This window comes from Astatotilapia calliptera, chromosome 15 (assembly GCF_964374335.1).
Source record: "Astatotilapia calliptera chromosome 15, fAstCal68.1, whole genome shotgun sequence".
NCBI lineage: Eukaryota > Metazoa > Chordata > Actinopteri > Cichliformes > Cichlidae > Astatotilapia > Astatotilapia calliptera.
Genome location: NC_137436.1, coordinates 36851432 through 36869525, shown reverse-complemented (window position 1 = coordinate 36869525; position 18094 = coordinate 36851432). Strand labels below are relative to the sequence as shown.

At 40.9% G+C, this 18094-nt stretch overlaps 2 protein-coding genes across 2 annotated transcripts in view; one reads left to right on the top strand and one right to left on the bottom strand.

Moving 5' to 3' along the window:
* Positions 1-14916, top strand: part of nr5a2 (nuclear receptor subfamily 5, group A, member 2) — a 73907-nt gene extending 58991 nt beyond the window's left edge. Inside the window, exon 7 of the mRNA XM_026193904.2 lies at positions 12770-14916. Coding sequence (XP_026049689.1) covers positions 12770-13017 — 248 coding nt within the window. The 3' untranslated portion in view covers positions 13018-14916. The remainder of the gene's footprint in view (positions 1-12769) is intronic.
* Positions 14469-18094, bottom strand: part of LOC113006913 (adhesion G protein-coupled receptor D2) — a 91440-nt gene continuing 87814 nt past the window's right edge. The window contains exon 25 of the mRNA XM_026143164.2: positions 14469-17785. Coding sequence (XP_025998949.2) covers positions 17648-17785 — 138 coding nt within the window. The 3' untranslated portion in view covers positions 14469-17647. The remainder of the gene's footprint in view (positions 17786-18094) is intronic.

Sequence of the window (18094 nt, the reverse complement as noted above, 5' to 3'; positions counted from 1 at the left end):
ATCACTTTTATTTTGAAAAATAAGCTTTATAAATGATTCCAAACCAGCAGCCTCATTGCATAGTAAAGAAAACTTGCTCATCATCTACTGTACCAGTAGTGTTTCAAAAGTAGTTAGATCTCTCTGAATGTAAAATCAAAATATGTGCAGCCCAGCCCTTCACTTCTTCCTGAATATGATGACTGTTGCAAGTTGGCAGCAGAATTTAATGCACTTTAACTCACTGTCCTGCCAAAGCAATTCAGGACATATCCCCTGAACTTCTGCTCCCCTCCATCAATACACTCACTAACTACTCTAGCAATGAGCACATCCAGACAAATGCTCCTGTAAAAGTGTTTTTTTTTTTTTCTTTAACCAGAAAAAAAATTCACCCTTCTACCTTACCCTGTGTATCTCGCCTGCACTCCCATGTGGGGTGATTTAAGGCAAGATAGGCTATGGAGAAACTGTTCCCCTCTATCTCTCCCTCCTGCCTTCTCTCTCCTTCTCCTTCTCCCTCTCCCTTGGTCTTATTACAGGCTGTCAGTTTATTATAAAACATTAGGAAAGCAGAGGGACACTTGCAGTTACTGTCCTATCGATCGGCAAGGATAGATTCTGTGATTTAGAGTCAGCTTTGGCTCGCGCCCTCCACATTCTCGGCCTCCTATTAAGGCACCAGCGCTTTGCTTTGGCTATTGATGTCTCAACATTAACAGTTACAAGCTGCTACAGAAAATCAATGTTCAACTTTTATTACCTGCTGCATAACGCGGAGGACCTCCCGCCAGCTGATACTTAGCAGTCAAAAGGAGGCATGGATGGTTGGCCGAGCACATCAGGTGTTTTCTAAGTGATATCTGCAGTAATATCAACTGTCTATAGCATACGGAGGCTTTCGGGGGCCAGTTGAGGGCCTTAGAGCTTTGGAAAGTATAGCATGCCAACCTAATTAGCACATCCTTGCAAATATTAGCCTCAATGCTCAACTTAGTTGCAGGTCTGCGCACAACGTTTTTGTCTTAAAATCTTGTCTGCTTGAAAAAAATTCTCTCTAGCACTACCATCAGCATGACTCACTTGTAGAGTACACCACCTAAATGTCATCAAGTTAAAATATTGGATGATCCCCTCAATCACCGTCCATCCATCATTGGTATCAACCTGGATATGTGTGTTGTAACAGAGAATCTTAACCCAGGTAGGGTGGATCTGGAGCGGCTGAGGCCTCTCAAACATTTATGAGGGGCTACTGAGCAACGGTATGGCAGCCCTTCTGGGACAAACAGCCCCTGGTTCTGTACTCTGAGTCCCGATCAATGGAACTCAAGTTCATTACACACACTTTTCAGCCGAACGGCGGCAACTGATTTTTTTCTCTCTCCACCCCACCTTCCTCTGATCGTCGAGCAGCCCACCACTGGGGCTGCATTACACTTGCTTGTTTACGTGGCTGCGTGTATAGGGTAGAAGGGGGAAGGGAGCGTGTGCTGGTGTGTACGTATGTACGTGTGTGTGCGTGTGAACAGGAGCTGCTCCCAGTGGGCAGAGCTTGAGGTTATCATTATGTACAGGTCGGTCCGCTGCAATGCTAATGCTAATGCATTCTCAGTGGCCGCAGCTCAGGTCCCAACGCTGTGCTAGCAGGGCTGCTACTCGTCTCCAATTAAAGACTGAGGGATGTCTGTTTGGGGTAGGGAAGACAGACCTGGGCTATCTGGGGCCCTGCGGAGAACAGGCTCACATTAGTCAAGGAAAACAGACTCGGAGAACAAATTGTGCATACACCAGAGTGCATCAGATAATCCCTCTCTTGATTCAAGCATCATCTAGTCCCTGGCAGTGATTTTATGCTATCTAATAACTGCTTTAGAGGACCTGTTGATTTTATTCTGCAGGACCTTATCACGCCGACTTTAGACTATCAGAGCAACCAGCCTTTCATACTTATCATGTGGTTATAACGAGTTTAAACAATGCGATAATTTTCTGTAGTCACAAAGCATAACCCCCAGAGCACCGTACAATAAGAAAGACAAATAGTCAACAAAACAGAGCTGGTCCTAGGAATCGAAGAAGCATCAATATTTCACTCATAATACAGTATAACAGTGCTGTGAGATGAGGACTATGGTCACTGTGTGTGTGTGTATGTGCACTGATGGTTCACACCAGACTCACTACTACTGTCATAAAGTATAGTGATCAGAGCAAAATTATTTAAATGTCAAGCTTTCGCAATAACTGGCATGTTTTTGATTACATAAAGAGAGCATGTAGCCATCACGTGTAGCGCGCACACACACAAGAAAACGTGCACAAAGACACACATTGAGATCTAGGCCAAAGGAGTGGCCTCTAAGTCTTTAAGTCTATTGCCAGTCAAGTGTTCAGTAATACAAACGTAATCCGTTTGGCCCCAAGCGTCACACACACCAGCCTTGTCAATCATTTGTAAAGTTGTAAAGCCATTCACTCTTTCGATCAATATCTTAGAAGGAGCTACACTGTTATTGCTGTAGTTGTTGTGTAAAAAAATAAAATAAAATCTTTACGACAAGACATTTATGATCCTTGTATAGCTCATGATGTGTCATTAGTGTAACTCACTAGACAATCATTACTTTATGCAAAATGCTAAAGGCGTGAGCGCAGAGTTGTAATGATTGAAAAAAGATAAAAGGGATGACGCACTGAGTTATTCAGAAAGCCCATTAAATGAAACCTAGTTTCCATAACTGAACTGTGTTCTATCAAAAGTCAGGATTAAGCAATGGAAATGATACTAAACTTGCAAGTGCGTGACTTTGCATGAAAAATGCTAAGTAGACTAAGAACAGCAATAATCCCCTACATCTACACCTACCGGGCTGATATTACAAACGGAGCTCGCTGGCATTACAGTACTGCCTGGCATGTGGATTATCAGTCTCTGCATCCCTCTGTGAATATGTATAGTGCAGAGGCATGCCTTTAAACTTTTTGGTAAGCTATATAGTGGTCATGGTGGCTGCTATAAGTCTATACACCCTTTGCTCTTTGAGCTTCTGTTCTGGTGGCGCGTGTGTGTGTTTAAGTGTGTGTGTGTGTGTCTGTGGACAATGTAGTTACAAGATACTTCTGTCACAGCACAGAACAGCAGAGCTTTAAGATGATATGTGTGTTCATGCTTTAGTCTTTGTGTGCGTGTGTGTGTGTGTCTGTGTGCAACCGGAGACAGTGATTAAATGTTTTAAAGCACAGATGATCCAACAGTTGCCGTCTCTTGTTCTCTCACCCTTTCTCTCTCTCTCTTTCTCTTCACTGAGCCCCCCACCGGTGACATTACACCCTCACTCTTGAACCATCACAGCTCCTTTCGTGCCTCTTCGTTCTCATGCTGAAACTTATTTTTAGCAGCGTGGTGCTGGTACACAGAAAGGAAAGCGATTCTTTATGTTGTGTTGGGAGAAAAATAAGAAAGAGAGGAGTGATTGTGGCTAAAGAAAGGGGTCGGGAAGCCAAGAAGCAGTCCATGATGAAACAAAATGAATCAATCAACCTTCTGTTCTCACAGACATGCCAACAGAATGCGCTCATACAGTAAATCATAAGAAAACAAAGCTATGTAATATAAAATAATGCTCTGCAGTAGCAGGCGTTTGCTATTCCAGCTCTTTGTGCCTGTGCACGCTGCCTTAGAGCATAAAGTTGTACTTTAGTGCCACCTGGCACTGATAGCAAAAGCTACCCCTGGCATTACACTGCAAGCTTGGAAATGGATACGATGCTCAGTACAACGATCAGTATTATTATAGAACTGCAGATAACTTATAAAGGTAATTGTCACTGATGCAATACTGACAGAATAATGAATAATAATATATTTATACTTTTTAAAAAGCTGTTTAAATATTACTAGATACTAGACAGCTCAACAAACTGATCTCAAATATAAACAGAGAGCAGCCATCCTAAAAATCAACTCATTTCACAGTGATTACCTGGCTACACAGCTGATTTTTTTTAAGCACACTGGTGTTGTTTTCCCAGATGTTACATTTTGTTCTGTAGAGGAACAAAATGTAACATCTGGACATCCTCAAGAAAGTGAATGTGCAGGTGTTTTGTTTTGGGGGGGGGTTTGTTCCTCTTTTATTGTCTGTTGTTTTTGGAATTTCATTTTCACAGTTAGACACCACTCCAGCGTGTAATGACGAACACGAGACCGCACAGTGAAGCAGCCCTTGTATTTTTTGTTAAAACTCATTCACTCAAAACCAGTGAAACCGTCAAACCTGAGCATGCGTGGACATAAGTAAGCATACTTGTGGTTTATCTTCAAAATGACTAATTTCCTCTGACTTTCTCGAATTGTGCGCACGACTGTCCTAACATTTGGCGCAGCGGGAGCGTGAAGTAAAATCTACAGTTAAGCTTTGAAAAGCAGCCTGTAAACATGCCATCTCCCATTAACTCTGAGTTGGAGGGGTGGGGAGGAGAGCTGCTGCCATCCAATACTTTTAAATAAATGAAACCCCAATTTGCACTTATGTGAAAAGTGCAGTCAACTTAACGAGGAACAAAAAAAATCCCACAGAGAACAAAGAAATCAAAAGAAGGCGTGGAATATATGTGGCACACTCTTCTTTAGTCAGCACTCTACCTGCCGGCATCAAAAGAGAATGAAGCCGAATGAAGAGGAAAGAGAGGGGATGGGTGGGATGTAAGACGAGAGAGCGCACGAGGGAAAGACTGAGTGAGAGACAGCGAGGTGGGAAACTGACACTATGGATTAACTGTCCTTCATGCTGAAAATATACATCCCCGGGCGCTTGATGCTGAATTATTAATTCAAATTTGTCAGAGAAAGAATGAGAGAAATCTATTGACGGGGACACGGGCCCTTTAATGGTCTCATTAAAGGGGAGGCATCCCACACCATGCACCTTCTGTACTGCTGCAGGAGTTTTCGGGGCAGCGGAGGGTTGGCGAGGGGGGGGCGATACTTGACCCCCCAATGATTTTCTGTCACTTTATCATAAACAAGAAAGGTTGACATGCCCCTCCACTCTCTATGCCCTCCCCTCCACCAACAAACAAACCCTGGGTGTAATTAGCCGACGGGTGCAAAAGTGCACTGAATCTAAACGAGGTTCACATGCATGCATTGATACACAGAGAGACAGACAGACAGACAGACACAGGAACAGCACACACGGTGCCTGCTCCCACTGTTGCTGACAGGTACAAATGAAATACAAGGTAAAGTCACAGGGAGGCTGAAGAGCCACCTCACAGGTGCAGCAATATTGATTTCTAATTCATTAGATTCCTTTTTTGTTTTTCCTTTTCGCCTCTCCATCGACATTTCCTCACATTACACCAAACGAAGGGACTTTGCATCTGGATTGCTGCCTGTTAGTGCTCAGCCTGTCAGTCAAGCGTTAGCATCATTAGCTGTGTATAGCTACATGACTGGGAGCTGTTTAGTGAGTGGAGAGGGGGTGTTAACTTTCTGCACAGTCCACGCAGCGTCAGGAAGGTGGGAGAGCAGGGACCTGTGGGTGCATCGCTCACTCACTGAAAGGCTTTTGGTTCCACCTCCAGGGAGGGGGTGGGGTTAAAAAACAAGTGGGGGGCAATAAGGAGCAGAGGTGGGGAGGACTAGAGGGACCACAGAGGGCTAAGCACCAGGTTCATTGCTGATTCAAGTCTCTTAGTATCCCTCTGGCAAATGGATTTTCATAATGCTGAGACAATGTGATTTTTTTTCTTCCCCAGCAATATGATTTTTACCCCAGCAGGTCTGAAGCATGTTAGAAATGCAAGTAAGGATTATTTTCATTGCTGATTCGTCTGGAAATTATTATTTTTTTCATCCGATTAACCATATGATCGTTAGCATGGCCAACAAACTCATCTTGTGGACATATTTATATACGGGATGTGTGATTTATTGTAATAGCCACACAACAATATCATTGCCGTGCCAGTCTATGTAGAGAAGTCTTAACTTTCCCTTTAATATGTATCCCCACTGATATTAATCTCCCTGGCTGTGCCCATCTGTTGGAACCCTTACTAATACAGCCACAGACAGGACCTACTGATTCAGGGTGTAAATTTGCTTTCCCCTTCACCTCAAGATAAATCCCCAGCACCTTCCAGCCAGCATAGGCAATGAGAGAAGCTTTTCTCCTTCCTGCTCCAAGCACCTTTTCTCTTATTTATTTTATCAGACCTTAGGCGCATTTCTCTTCCTTTCAATATCTCTCGACCTCTCTCCATCACCCCGCCGAGCCCGCCGACCCATCCTTGGGCGACAGAACTCAAGCAGCCGCTACCTGTTTAGCTTAACAACAATAGCATTGTTGTCAGCTGAGGTTTAGATCTGACTTAATATATTCCCAACTGGACCGGAGCTGCTTAATTCTCTTTTACAGCCGCATGGCATTTGGCCCCTGGAGAGGAGAAAGTGAGGGTTTGATGAGTCGGTGGGCAAATTGAGCCTTAATGCTTTCTTCTGACAAGCTGACAACAGCATGTTCCCATTGGTGGCCAGAAACTGTGAGACAGTTATTATTCATTGCAGACACAGAGGAAATTTGGCCTCTGGATATTGGGCTCTATGCTAGCTTAAGGGCATGTAGCTACATACTGTAGCTACATGTATGCTGGTGAAATAATGGTCACTACTTAGGATAAAGGGTCACTGCTCAGAGATTAATGAGACCTTTTTTATACCTAAGTATGAAGTATACATCCAGTGATCCTATCATTTGAATAAATACAAAAGAAAAAGGTAATTAAATTTGTTCATCGTGGTTCTGTACCAGTCGGTATATGTCCGTTTCAAATTCACCTTTCAAGCCTGAAAGGTGATTGGATAGTCGAATGGCATCTGAAATCTCCACACCTTTCCAGCATTAGAATACAAGGATGCATCTCACTTCTGATTTTGTTGAAACTGACATTTTGGCTCACACAAGGATTAACCAGTCCAGGGGGGTTTTTTTTGTTTGCATATGAACTTAACACTACACAAACCTATATGGACACTCAAAGGCAACTTTGTTAGGTACATCCATTTGAATGTTAATTAATGGAAATCACAGCCAATTACATCACGGCAATCTGCCAAAGTTCAAACTGAGCATCAATTCAATTGGGTTCAATTCAGTTTTATCTATATAGCGACAAATCACGACAACAACAAGGCACTACCCTAAAACAATGATCAAGGTATGCAGAAGAGCATCTCGGAACCGTGAAGCAGATGGGCTGCTGTAGCAGAAGACCACGAGATGTGCAGCTAAGAACAGAAAACTGAGGCTACAGTTCGCTGGTGCTAACTATAAACTGGCCAATGGAGGACTGGAAGAAAGTTGCCTGGTCTGATGAGTCTCCATTGCTACCATCATCTCCAGGAACATCACCACAGTTCCTAATCAGGCTCATCTATTTATGTCCACAGTGTACCCACTTCCTGGAAGATTTGTGTACTATGTCACAACCACATTTAGTATTTTTTTTCTATACTGTTTTTAGTATATCCCTGCCTTAACCACCATGGTTTACATCATAGTTGGTTGTTTTTTTGTGAGATCAATTTCCATTCCTAAAGCAGACAATAGATACATTCCTCCACATCCTCATCCTATATTCTGTGATCAGATTGTTGTGATACTCGTTATCCTTTTACCCTTTGGAGTATCAGGTTTCAAAGACTCCCCCATTAAATGTTAAGAGGCATATATCTGCAGTTTACCTCCATTATTTTTTCACTCGCCTCTAAGGTGGAGGCTTCATATTGAGAAGGGAATTCCCCAAACGGGACTTGGAGGAAAACAAGGTAGCTGAGAGCTCCAAGGAGCAGGGGAACCTGTTTTCTGGCAAGCACAGATAGATGTAATACTCTAATGGGGAAGGAGAGCATCCTGTAGAAGAAAAGAAACACACACACACATGCACGTCCACATAAAATGTTGTCAGTGGAGTGTTGATAGGAGCTGAGGTGAGTGTATGCAAGTGTAGCATGTATGTTTGTGTACTCCACGACTTTATGGTGCTGTGAGGCTAATGGGGGTAAAACAAAATGTTATTCATCAAAGATTATGTTTCAGGGCAAAGCAACATAACTCTGATAATAGGCTACCTAAGTGCTAGCGTTAACCGCTCGGCCATTGCTCCTTGCCCTGTGGCTCTTATTTGCTTTGATTGCCTTTGCTGCCCTGTGTTTTAAACACAGACACAGCAGAGTTCTCCCAGTGATCATGCAACACTTCTCTTGTGATAGTTAGTAAGTCATTAGTCCTCATATGTTTCTCTAAGAGTCAAAGGTCACCGGGTTCTCGTCTGTCAACGCCCCCATCTCTGATTGGAGCCAAGTTGTAAGGCAGATTAATAGTGGAAAAAGTAGCTGTGGACAGCGTCGACTTGATAACGGTCCAGTAGGGCGCAATAAAGAGGAGTTAGCGGGAATGCACGTTCAGCTCCTCACTCTTTGACGCACCGCTGCTGTAGTAAAAGGTCCTCCAGCTTTGATCGCCTTGTATAAATGCCTTTGAGAGCACCTATTGGAAGAGCCGAGCCACCTAATTCCCGCCTATGCAGGAAGTAACGAGTTTGTCTTCCACTTGCATTTAATTGGACAAGTTTTACTGACAGCAGTTCCCTCAATAACTATTTATGACCCACCAGTTTTATGTGTTGTTTTTGGACCCGGCAGAAAACACATGTTGTGAAGTTTTGAAAGGCTGTGTGTATGGGCAGCACGTGACTCAGAGGTTTATTGATCGAGGCCCTTAAAGTGTAATGTGAGAGAACACGGTGTTGTTTTACCCTGTAATAACTGCTGGCGACTTAGCAGTGCCTTCACAAAACAGGTGCTAGCTTAATGTAAACCTATCAAGTGAACTCCCTACTTATAGTATTTAAGATTTTCTTTTCTTTCTTTTTTGAAACATGACTTTTCCCCAACTTTTGAACCTTAATAACAAACATAGCAACACTTTTGTCTAATTTGGGCAGAATTAAATGACTGGCCACGCTCTCAGCTAGCAGGTAATCACAACTGACTTTAACTCCATCTAAACTGAAGTTCGGCCAGTGACAGGGATGTTAGACGCCCAAATAATCGCAGTAGGCACCATATACTGCACAGTAACATAGTTACTAACATGAGTAACTGTGACCGACATGAATCTGATCTACAGCGACCTGTTACCGAAGAACACAACACTAAAATAGTCTAAGTATACAGAATTAAGAAAAATGTACAAAAAAGAAAACCCTTGGTGTAACTACGTATATGTGTTGTTTTTATTTCTCGGGTCAAATTTTTCCCAACACATTGTCCACTCTGTGAGGCATCTCTGTGATCAGAGTGAAATAATGGAGCAAGCGTTTGCACGACTGAATGTGCAGTTTCTGTGTGTGTGTGTCCCTGGAGCAGGTTGATTGTAAGGGTCGGTGAAAGAGCGTAAAAGACATACACTCACAGCACAGAGCAGATCCAGTCTAATTAAAAAGCACAGCGGAGATTTCAGGGGTTCTGTGAAAGAGAGAATTAATCTGTGTGTGTGTGTGTGTGTGTGTGTGTGTGTGTGTGTGTGTGTGTGTGTGTGTGTGTCTGTGCGTGCGTGTGTGTGTGTGTGCTCTTGCATTAGGTCGCTGGCTTCAGCATGATCGGCCGTCAAATGAAACAATGTATTCTGCGGGACCTCGGGGTTTCCTTTTGAGTATTCGGACGCGGCACTGCAACGAACTGTGGCTGTTTTATGTGAAAAAAAGTTGATAATTAGTCCCACAGTGACTGAAGGATGAGATGGAGAGAGGGAGAGAGAGAGAGGGGAGGGGGAATGAAGGGGGGCACTGAAGGAAGAGGAGCGAGTGCTTAGCACATTTAATACTCCAACCTGCCACTGTCTGGGAATCACTGATCAATTGTTTATTTGCTGCTTGTTTTAATTCATCACATTCGTGCCGTTGAATGACTAAATTACTCTGAGTTTCTGACTTAGTGGCTTCATGTACAATCACCTAAGCAGCAAAGATCCCTGGTTCAAGCCCCAGGAAAAGATTCCCTTTGGTGTTGTGTCAGGAAGGGTCTGCCAAATCAAATATGCAGTGCTACCTGCTGTGGAGGCCTCATGTGACTAAGGGAGCAGCTGAAAGTAGCTCTAGTAGCTCTTCACTTTTCTAATGTGTTTAACAGCAGAATTCAAACAAACAACTCTTCAACCTTTTTCTTCTTTTTTTTCACTGTTTTTTCCAATAGAGAATGAATATTATGCTATTGTCATTTGTACTTTTTTTTTAGAAGCCCCGATTCATTATTTTTTCAAAAGAGGCTCTGCTAATTAGCAATTAAAATGCTGTCTTATTGCTTCACTTTTGTCTAATTAGCTTGACAGAGACATTGGATCCTAATTCTCCATTGTCCCCCCAACATCGACACACGCACACAACGTAGTCGCACACAAAACAGAGACAAATCTTTCAGAGAAAGCATGGTAATACTTGGCATGCCTCTGCTGTGAGATGCTCTGACATACCAGCATGTGGTGTTGTTACAGTGTTTGCACTGCAGAAAACACTTATTCTTATATTATATGGCCCAAAAAGATCTTGATTATACTAAACAGAATTTTCTATTTAAATTTGATTGTGTTAAATTTGATGTATGCGTGGTATTTAGTGTTTGGAGAGGATGGCTAGCAGTAAAGCTACACTCATTCTGTAACAGAAGTTATTAGACACATAGTGTGTTCAGGAAAAAGTTAGTTTTCAGTGATTTTTTTAATACTATAATGACATATGACTTAAAATTCAAATATGTCTATTCTATAAAAAAAATTCCTGTAGGGTCAGTTTTGTTTCCTTTATGCTGACAAACTTTAATTTAATAAAATATAAATGTATTTGTCTATTGATTTCTCAAAAAAAAGACTCTTATTTGAAGAGATGTAGCTATGCCCATCTGTTGTCCATGGATATGTACAGCAATGCCACAGATGTTGAGTCCTTTAAAAAATGCTCAGTGTAATTCTTTTTTTGTAGTGCATGCTCAAAACATAACTTAACAGTCAACTTGATATAAACAACAAAAATCCAAAACAGTAGTACTTTCAGTGATTTCTGCATTTTTTTTCCAAACTTTCTGAGTGACTCTGAAACTTTTAAACGTTTAAATTGTTTCATTTGTAGATATTCTTTTTTTTAAAGAAGAAGACTTTTCTCCTTGTTGACCTGCGTAGGACGTCTATGTGGAAACGCTTAAAGCACACTCGACAGTCTACTGGGCTGGCTTATGTAAGGCTACATAAAGGCCTCTCTGAGGTGTTGGTGGTGTGAAAGACGGTGCTGGAGTCTGAGTGGGGTCAGACAGCTGAGTGGCAGCAGGAAAAAGCACATGTCATGTTTGTTTGGAGGCTCCTTTGTCACAGGCCACACCCCTCCCCCTTTTCCTGCCCTCCTCTTGGCCTTATTTAGCCCCCCGCCGTGTCATTCAGAGGTCAGGGTGAGCATCAACACAGTACATGCTGGCACACACACAAGCAACACAAGAACAGGCAGACACACACATACACATACAGATTGCAATAGCATGGTAGAGTGCATCATAGATGGAAGTGCCTTGAAGGACCTGCTTCTCATTCTCTAGACCTCATTAGCTGCTGATTTATCTCCCCCTCCTTCCTCCTAATGCTCTAGGTGGGTGGATGGGGCACATGTGTGCGTGAGTAAGTTTGTATGTGTGTGGGAAGAGGGTACTGTGTGAGAAAGAAAGAAATATTATGTGTATTTCCATGGATTAGTGCGGGTGTGTGTGCGTGTGTGTGTGTTTGAGAGATTAAGTCGGAAGGGTGGTATATTTTAGTGTGTGCGTGTGTGCTGGTCCAACTATACACAGACTCTGTCATTCTACATTAGCCCACTGTGAGCACACTCGACCTGGGGTCAAACAGATTAATAAAAGATCACACACGCACACACAGAGCTGCTACCTGATTAAATATTCTGCAGCCCCTGTGCTTCATAATCATGACAAGTACACACAGCGCTCTGGTTCACCATTATCCATTTAGCAAATTTTTTTGTCTTGTCTTGCAATAATCTGCTTAAACCCCCAGTGAGCTTATTATTGTCAAGGAAAAGTGCTTATAGCTGCGCAGAAAGGTAGGGTTTTAGAGAGATGCAAAATGTATTTTGCACGAGGAATTAATGGTGAAAAAAGGGGTTTTCCTTTGAGATGGATTCCTGCACTTGATGTCTACTCTTTTATTTAAAGTTAGCATTATTATTCATCAGATTGATGCTTTTGCAAACTTTTATCTGCACATTTAAAAAAATAAAATAAGTGGGACAAATTGTTTTGATCTTAAACAAAAGTGTGGTGAAAGCGTTAGGTTAAGGAGCAGCTCTGGTGCTAATACGACTACAACTCTCCCCTGCATAATTCATGGGCTCTTGGGGAATTTGTGTCTCAGGAGAAGAACCTTCTTTTTTTGTTGCCTTTACCTGACTCCCTCTGCACTGTAGTCCCAGAAGATGATAAAGAGGAAAAAACAAGAGGAGGGAGGGATACGTCAACATGGAGTGCCAGATTTTGAGCAACGTGAAAATATACAATAACCAAAGAACTAATCTGTGTGTCTGTAATATGAACCCTGTGGATTTTTTTTAAAAGTGAAAACAGCGTCTGGGTAACCTTGGTTTCGAGTTCCCTCACCTGTTCTCACGCTGACCCACATTTCCTGTGGAGCCTGACTTTAACTAACCTTTCTCTTCCTCCTTCCCGTAGATGTGAAGAACCTGGAGAATTTTCACCTGGTCGAGAGCGTCCAGGAGCAGGTCAATGCAGCGCTGCTGGACTACGTCATGTGTAACTACCCGCAGCAAACGGACAAGTTTGGCCAGCTGCTCCTTCGACTACCCGAGATACGAGCCATCAGCCTGCAAGCCGAAGAATACCTTTACTACAAACACCTGAACGGCGACGTGCCCTGCAACAACCTGCTTATTGAAATGCTGCACGCCAAAAGAGCTTAGGAAGCGACTTTCCTACCCGCAGTGCAGCTGTGCAGTTTTGCAGCAGTCCAGAAACTCCAAATAATGCTTTCACCAAAACCAAACCTCCAGCTCACACTTGACTATGTGGTGACCTAGAGGATGGGGAGCAGTTTTATCGAGCTCTTTTTTGTGTGTGTGTGTGGTTCAAGTTACAACTTGAAGTGGACGAACACGTGCACAGAGACTCATAACGTGCACAGACAAACAGCATTTGGATCCCTTTATTGTAGAAAGAAAAAAAAACACAATAAAAACTCTAAAAAGGAGTCACTTTTCCTCAACCACAGACAGAAAAAGACGATGCTGAAAGGAAGAAAGATAAAAAAGACAACCACTTGAAGCAGAATCTGCATTTGACTGTACAAGATGATTTCTGATCATCTGCACAAGCAAGACTATCAGACTGTCAGACTGCAACTTTAAGAATTCAAGAGCCCACAAATGTTTTAGTGCTGGTAATGCCATTGAGAGGCTTTCTGTGCTGACAAAAAGGGGAAGCTGAATAACACTGCCCATCTTTAAAAGAGCTTTGTGACTACAGCGGTGGCTTGTTTTGGTCAATGATTCTCTTGTGCGCTCTATCAATAAAACTGGCTTTTAGTTGTTGTTTGGTACTGTAAGGGCAAAATGACAAGCTGTCAACCAGGCAAGAGACTCTCAGCTACCATCACGTCTGTTTTTTGTTGTTTTGTTTTTTTTTAACTCACAAAAAAAACGAGTGGCAGCTCGACCGAACTGAAAGGGGAGAACTGAAAGTTGAAAAATAAAATTCTAATTTGTTAGCGAACAAAATGCTAAATGGGTGAATAAGAAGAAGACGTCTTTTTTTCTCTTGTAATTGAAGTCATTTGCTCCTCATGGTCGCCATGCAGTTCTCCTTTCTTATTCCATCTCTCCATGTTATGTTAGACTATGTACCTCAGAAAGACCAGTGTTAAATAAATTCAATTAACTAATGTCAGCTTAAATTGTATTTATAGCCCTGTTTCCCGCAAAAAAACAAACAAACAAGCAAACAAAAAAAACCCTGTCCTTTTTAATATTTCACTAAAACTGGAACAAAACAAAATGTGGTTCTGGAGACGGAGAAGGAACGATCCTGCCTTTGTCCGAAAAGACCAAAGCCTGCTGCAGAACAGATGAAGGAAATGACAAATACCTTAATAATCAGTATTATAAGAGAAAAAAACATTGTGATGTCACAGTTATGTGAGTCTTGCCTTATTTCATTACCATGCTAGCTAACCGTGCAGATGTGAATGAAAATATGTACAAATATATAAATATATATATATATAAATATATATATATAAAAAGTATTAATGTTGTAAAAATAAAAAAAAAAGAATAATTCAGCAGTTGTTTACATTCATGTGGTCAAATGGGAGAGAACTGTGATGAAGCATAAATTGCAAAGCAATGATTTCCTAAAAAAAAAAAAAAAAAAGAAAGAAAAAAAGAAATTAATGAGAAAAAAAGATCCTTCTGGTTTGCTTTCTTTGGTGTGTGTATAGTGTTTTATTTTTTTATTTGTTTTGAGCAGTACTTAAATTATGTCGTGAGACACTAAAATCAAGGAGGAATCACACTTAAAATATTAATTTCTGTGTCTGCTGGCATTCAAACATTTGTTTTATTTGGGGGGTTTTTTAAGCATTGATGTCTGTGTAAGACTTCCTTTTCGCTTCCGACCTTTTTATTTGTAAAAGCCTTTTGCTTTTTTCTGTTTGTTTTTTATTTACAGTGCTTTGACATTTTTGATGTATAGTATGTCACTGGTTACGCTTAATAATGAAGATAATTTATTGCGTCGCTATATTTCCATCTATGTGTTACATGACGTAAGGTGTCCACGCCGAAATAAATTTGTTTACTGTAGCATGTTCTTGTTTCGTTTCCATAAGTAGTTCGACAATGCAGGTCTGGAGCAAAAATAACAGGCTTTCCAATAAAAAAAGAGAAAAAGAAAAGAAGAAAAAAAGAAAAATAAGACAAAAGAAAGAAAGAAAAATCACAAGTTTTCAGTCTTTTAAATGTTCATGCAAGTCTGTACATTGAAACAAGTATTGTGTTTAAGTGAGTAGGTGTGAAAGACGTCTGTGCCACGTTAGTTTTACTTATTCACATCCTGCATCATTGTTCTGTCCAGTTTGCTCTTATACCAAAGACTGCATCTTTCCCCTGTGAGCTGTGACTTCTATTATTGTGTCCCAAGTTAAGAAAAGCAGCTTTAAAAAAACAACAACAAAAAAAACACAGCAGCCTAAATTATTCTCTTGCCAAGTTTCCCCATATGTATAGTAGTTGTTTATCACAATTTCCCTCCCACATCAACCTGTGGTGTGTGTGTTTTTTATCTTTAAAGCATTTTGTTAATAAGTCATCGAATGAGCTAAAGTCTTTCAGCGGCATGTTTAATGTACAGAAAAGTCATTAAGTTATTTCTGAATCCGATCATTACTTTTGTGTTCTGGTCACACAATCTTACCTCTCATTCACGTTCTCAAAGTCAGTGTTTAGGTTCTGCAGGTGCCTTGGACTTCACGTACAGTTAGGTCCATAATTTGTTGGACAAAGGTGCAATTTTTGTAATTTCTGTACACAACAGTATAGATTTTAAATCAAACAATCGAGGACTGATTAAAGTGCAGACTTTCATCTTTAATTCAAGGAGTTTAACAAAAGTTTTGCATTAACTGATTATGACTTATGGCCATTTTTATACAAAGAACCCCATTTTCAGAGGCTCAAAATTATTTGAACAAGCTAACAGTTCAAATGCAAGGATTGTTTTTAATATGTGGATGAAAATCTTTTGCAGTGAACGAATGCTTGAAGTCTTGAACCAATGGACTTCCTTCCACCTACGAGATGCTCTGAAGGCCTTTTACTCCATCGACCTTCAGTTTTGTGGCATTATTCTGAATCGAAACAAAGACTAAAGCCCAAATTCATCCTGCTACTTCTGCCACATCCTGCTCAGCAGTCACATCATCAATAAACGCTATGGACCCAGTTTCACTGCCACCCATACATAACCATGCCATAACAACAGATAGCATGAGCTGTTTCTCGCCTTCTCCATACTTATCTCTTCCCATCATTCTGGTACAAGCAAAACTTGGTTTCATCTCTTTAAATATTTTTTACAGTGTGCAGGTCTTTAAGATGTTTTCTGAAAGAGTCTCATCCGGCCTTCTCATTCCTGACTGTAACCAGTGATTTGCACCTTGTTGTAAACCCTCCGTGTTTCCATTCGTTCTGGGGTCTCTTGATAATACAAGTATTCATGACTTTTTTAGATGAAAAGTTATTTTTATTATTTAATGTGGAAAAAAATTCTGTCATTAACCAAGTTAGTTGTCTTCTTTGGTCTTTCAGGCCTTTTGCTGTCACTGAGTGGGTCAGTGCATTCACTCTTTTTAAGAATGAACCAGACTGTTAATTTGAACACTGCTAAAGTTGTTGCTATCTCTCACTGCACTGAAACAAATTCTAATGAAAAGCTATAAAACACAAATTCAACACACTTAAACTTTAGATATTATGTCTGGTTCATTTGCCATAAAATAACAAAGGAACAGGCGTCACCTCTCTGTGTAGCTGTGTGTCAGTCATTAAAGCTTGAGCCTCTGTAAATAGGAGACTATTAAAAATAGTTGTAATTCTTAAACAGTAAATGCAAATCTTTTGTTAAAGACCTTGAATTAAAGCTGAAAGCATGCACTTCAGTCACATCTTTATCCTGCGATTTAAAATCCACAATAAACCTACGGACCTAATTGTAACATACAGTGAAATCCACAACTCATGTAGGCAACACAAGCTACTAATGTGGCAATGCATAAGTCCTGCTTTTTACTGCATGTTTGTTGTATCATCACTGCAGTCCTGCTCCAACACCTAAGACAATTATGTTTGAAGATATTCAAATAAATGGTCTGAGGAAGTGTTTCTGGTAGCTTGCCAGTGAGAAGTTATCATAAATGGTGTAAATCCCACCTGTTTGCTTCACAACACATTTTTGTAGAACACGTAGTGATTGTGAAACAGACTTGTACACAAGATTCAAACAACAACTACTTTTGTGTGTTATATGCTCATGTGCACTGTCAACCGATGGAGACAAAAAAATCTAAATGCTATTTCCTTTCTGCTTTGGCTTTTTTCACCCTTTTGCTGACATTTTGAACACTTCCATCACTTCCAGGTCCTGGAGTTTCTCTCAATGGGGCTAACTGAGTTTTTTCTCATATCTCAATAAATAATTCTTATGCTTATAACACCAGGTTCTCACTCCCTCTGCACACTAATGCTGCCCACTTCCACTTCATTTGTTATTTCAGGGAAATTATGTGTATGATTGCAACGTGAGTACCTGTAGCAATGAGAAATAATTACATTGTTTTCCTGGAGAAAAAAGACAAACATATTTAAAATCATTATGTACACATCATTAATTGTTCAGTTTAGATCATAACCGTACATATATACATGAGGCGATATGTTATTATCCAAGGCATCGTAAAGGAAGTACAAATCAAGGGGGGGGGGGGGGCAGATAAATGTCAAATAAGAAGTACAGAAACACCAAAAACATCATGACAGATCAGTCTATGTGGACAAGATCGTAGCTTTTCTGAGGTGTAGGGCTGCGAGGGAAACAGGAAGCTGAAAACTCGAGGTCCATGGGAACATGAAGACTGCAGCCAGGTGGCAAGGCATTCACTTCTGAAGCAGGCAGCTCCTAAATGAAGGAGAGGGATGGGTAAGTGGGAAATTTCAAGTAACTTTAGGGAAGCACTACTTATCTATACTGTAACAATGCAACACAAATGGTAACTCTCGTTTCATGCTGGGAGGAGGATGAAGTACAGTATCTAGTGCTTTGTCACTGAAGTCAGTAAAAAATGGTGGAAGAGCCCCACTATTAAATTACTGTTGTTACAACATTTGCAACAATTTTTAACAATATTACGAACGGATGCAATCGCCAATCATTTCTAACTATTGTGTGCAGTAAAACGTTTTAAAATGAAACCCTTTAGTGAGTGAC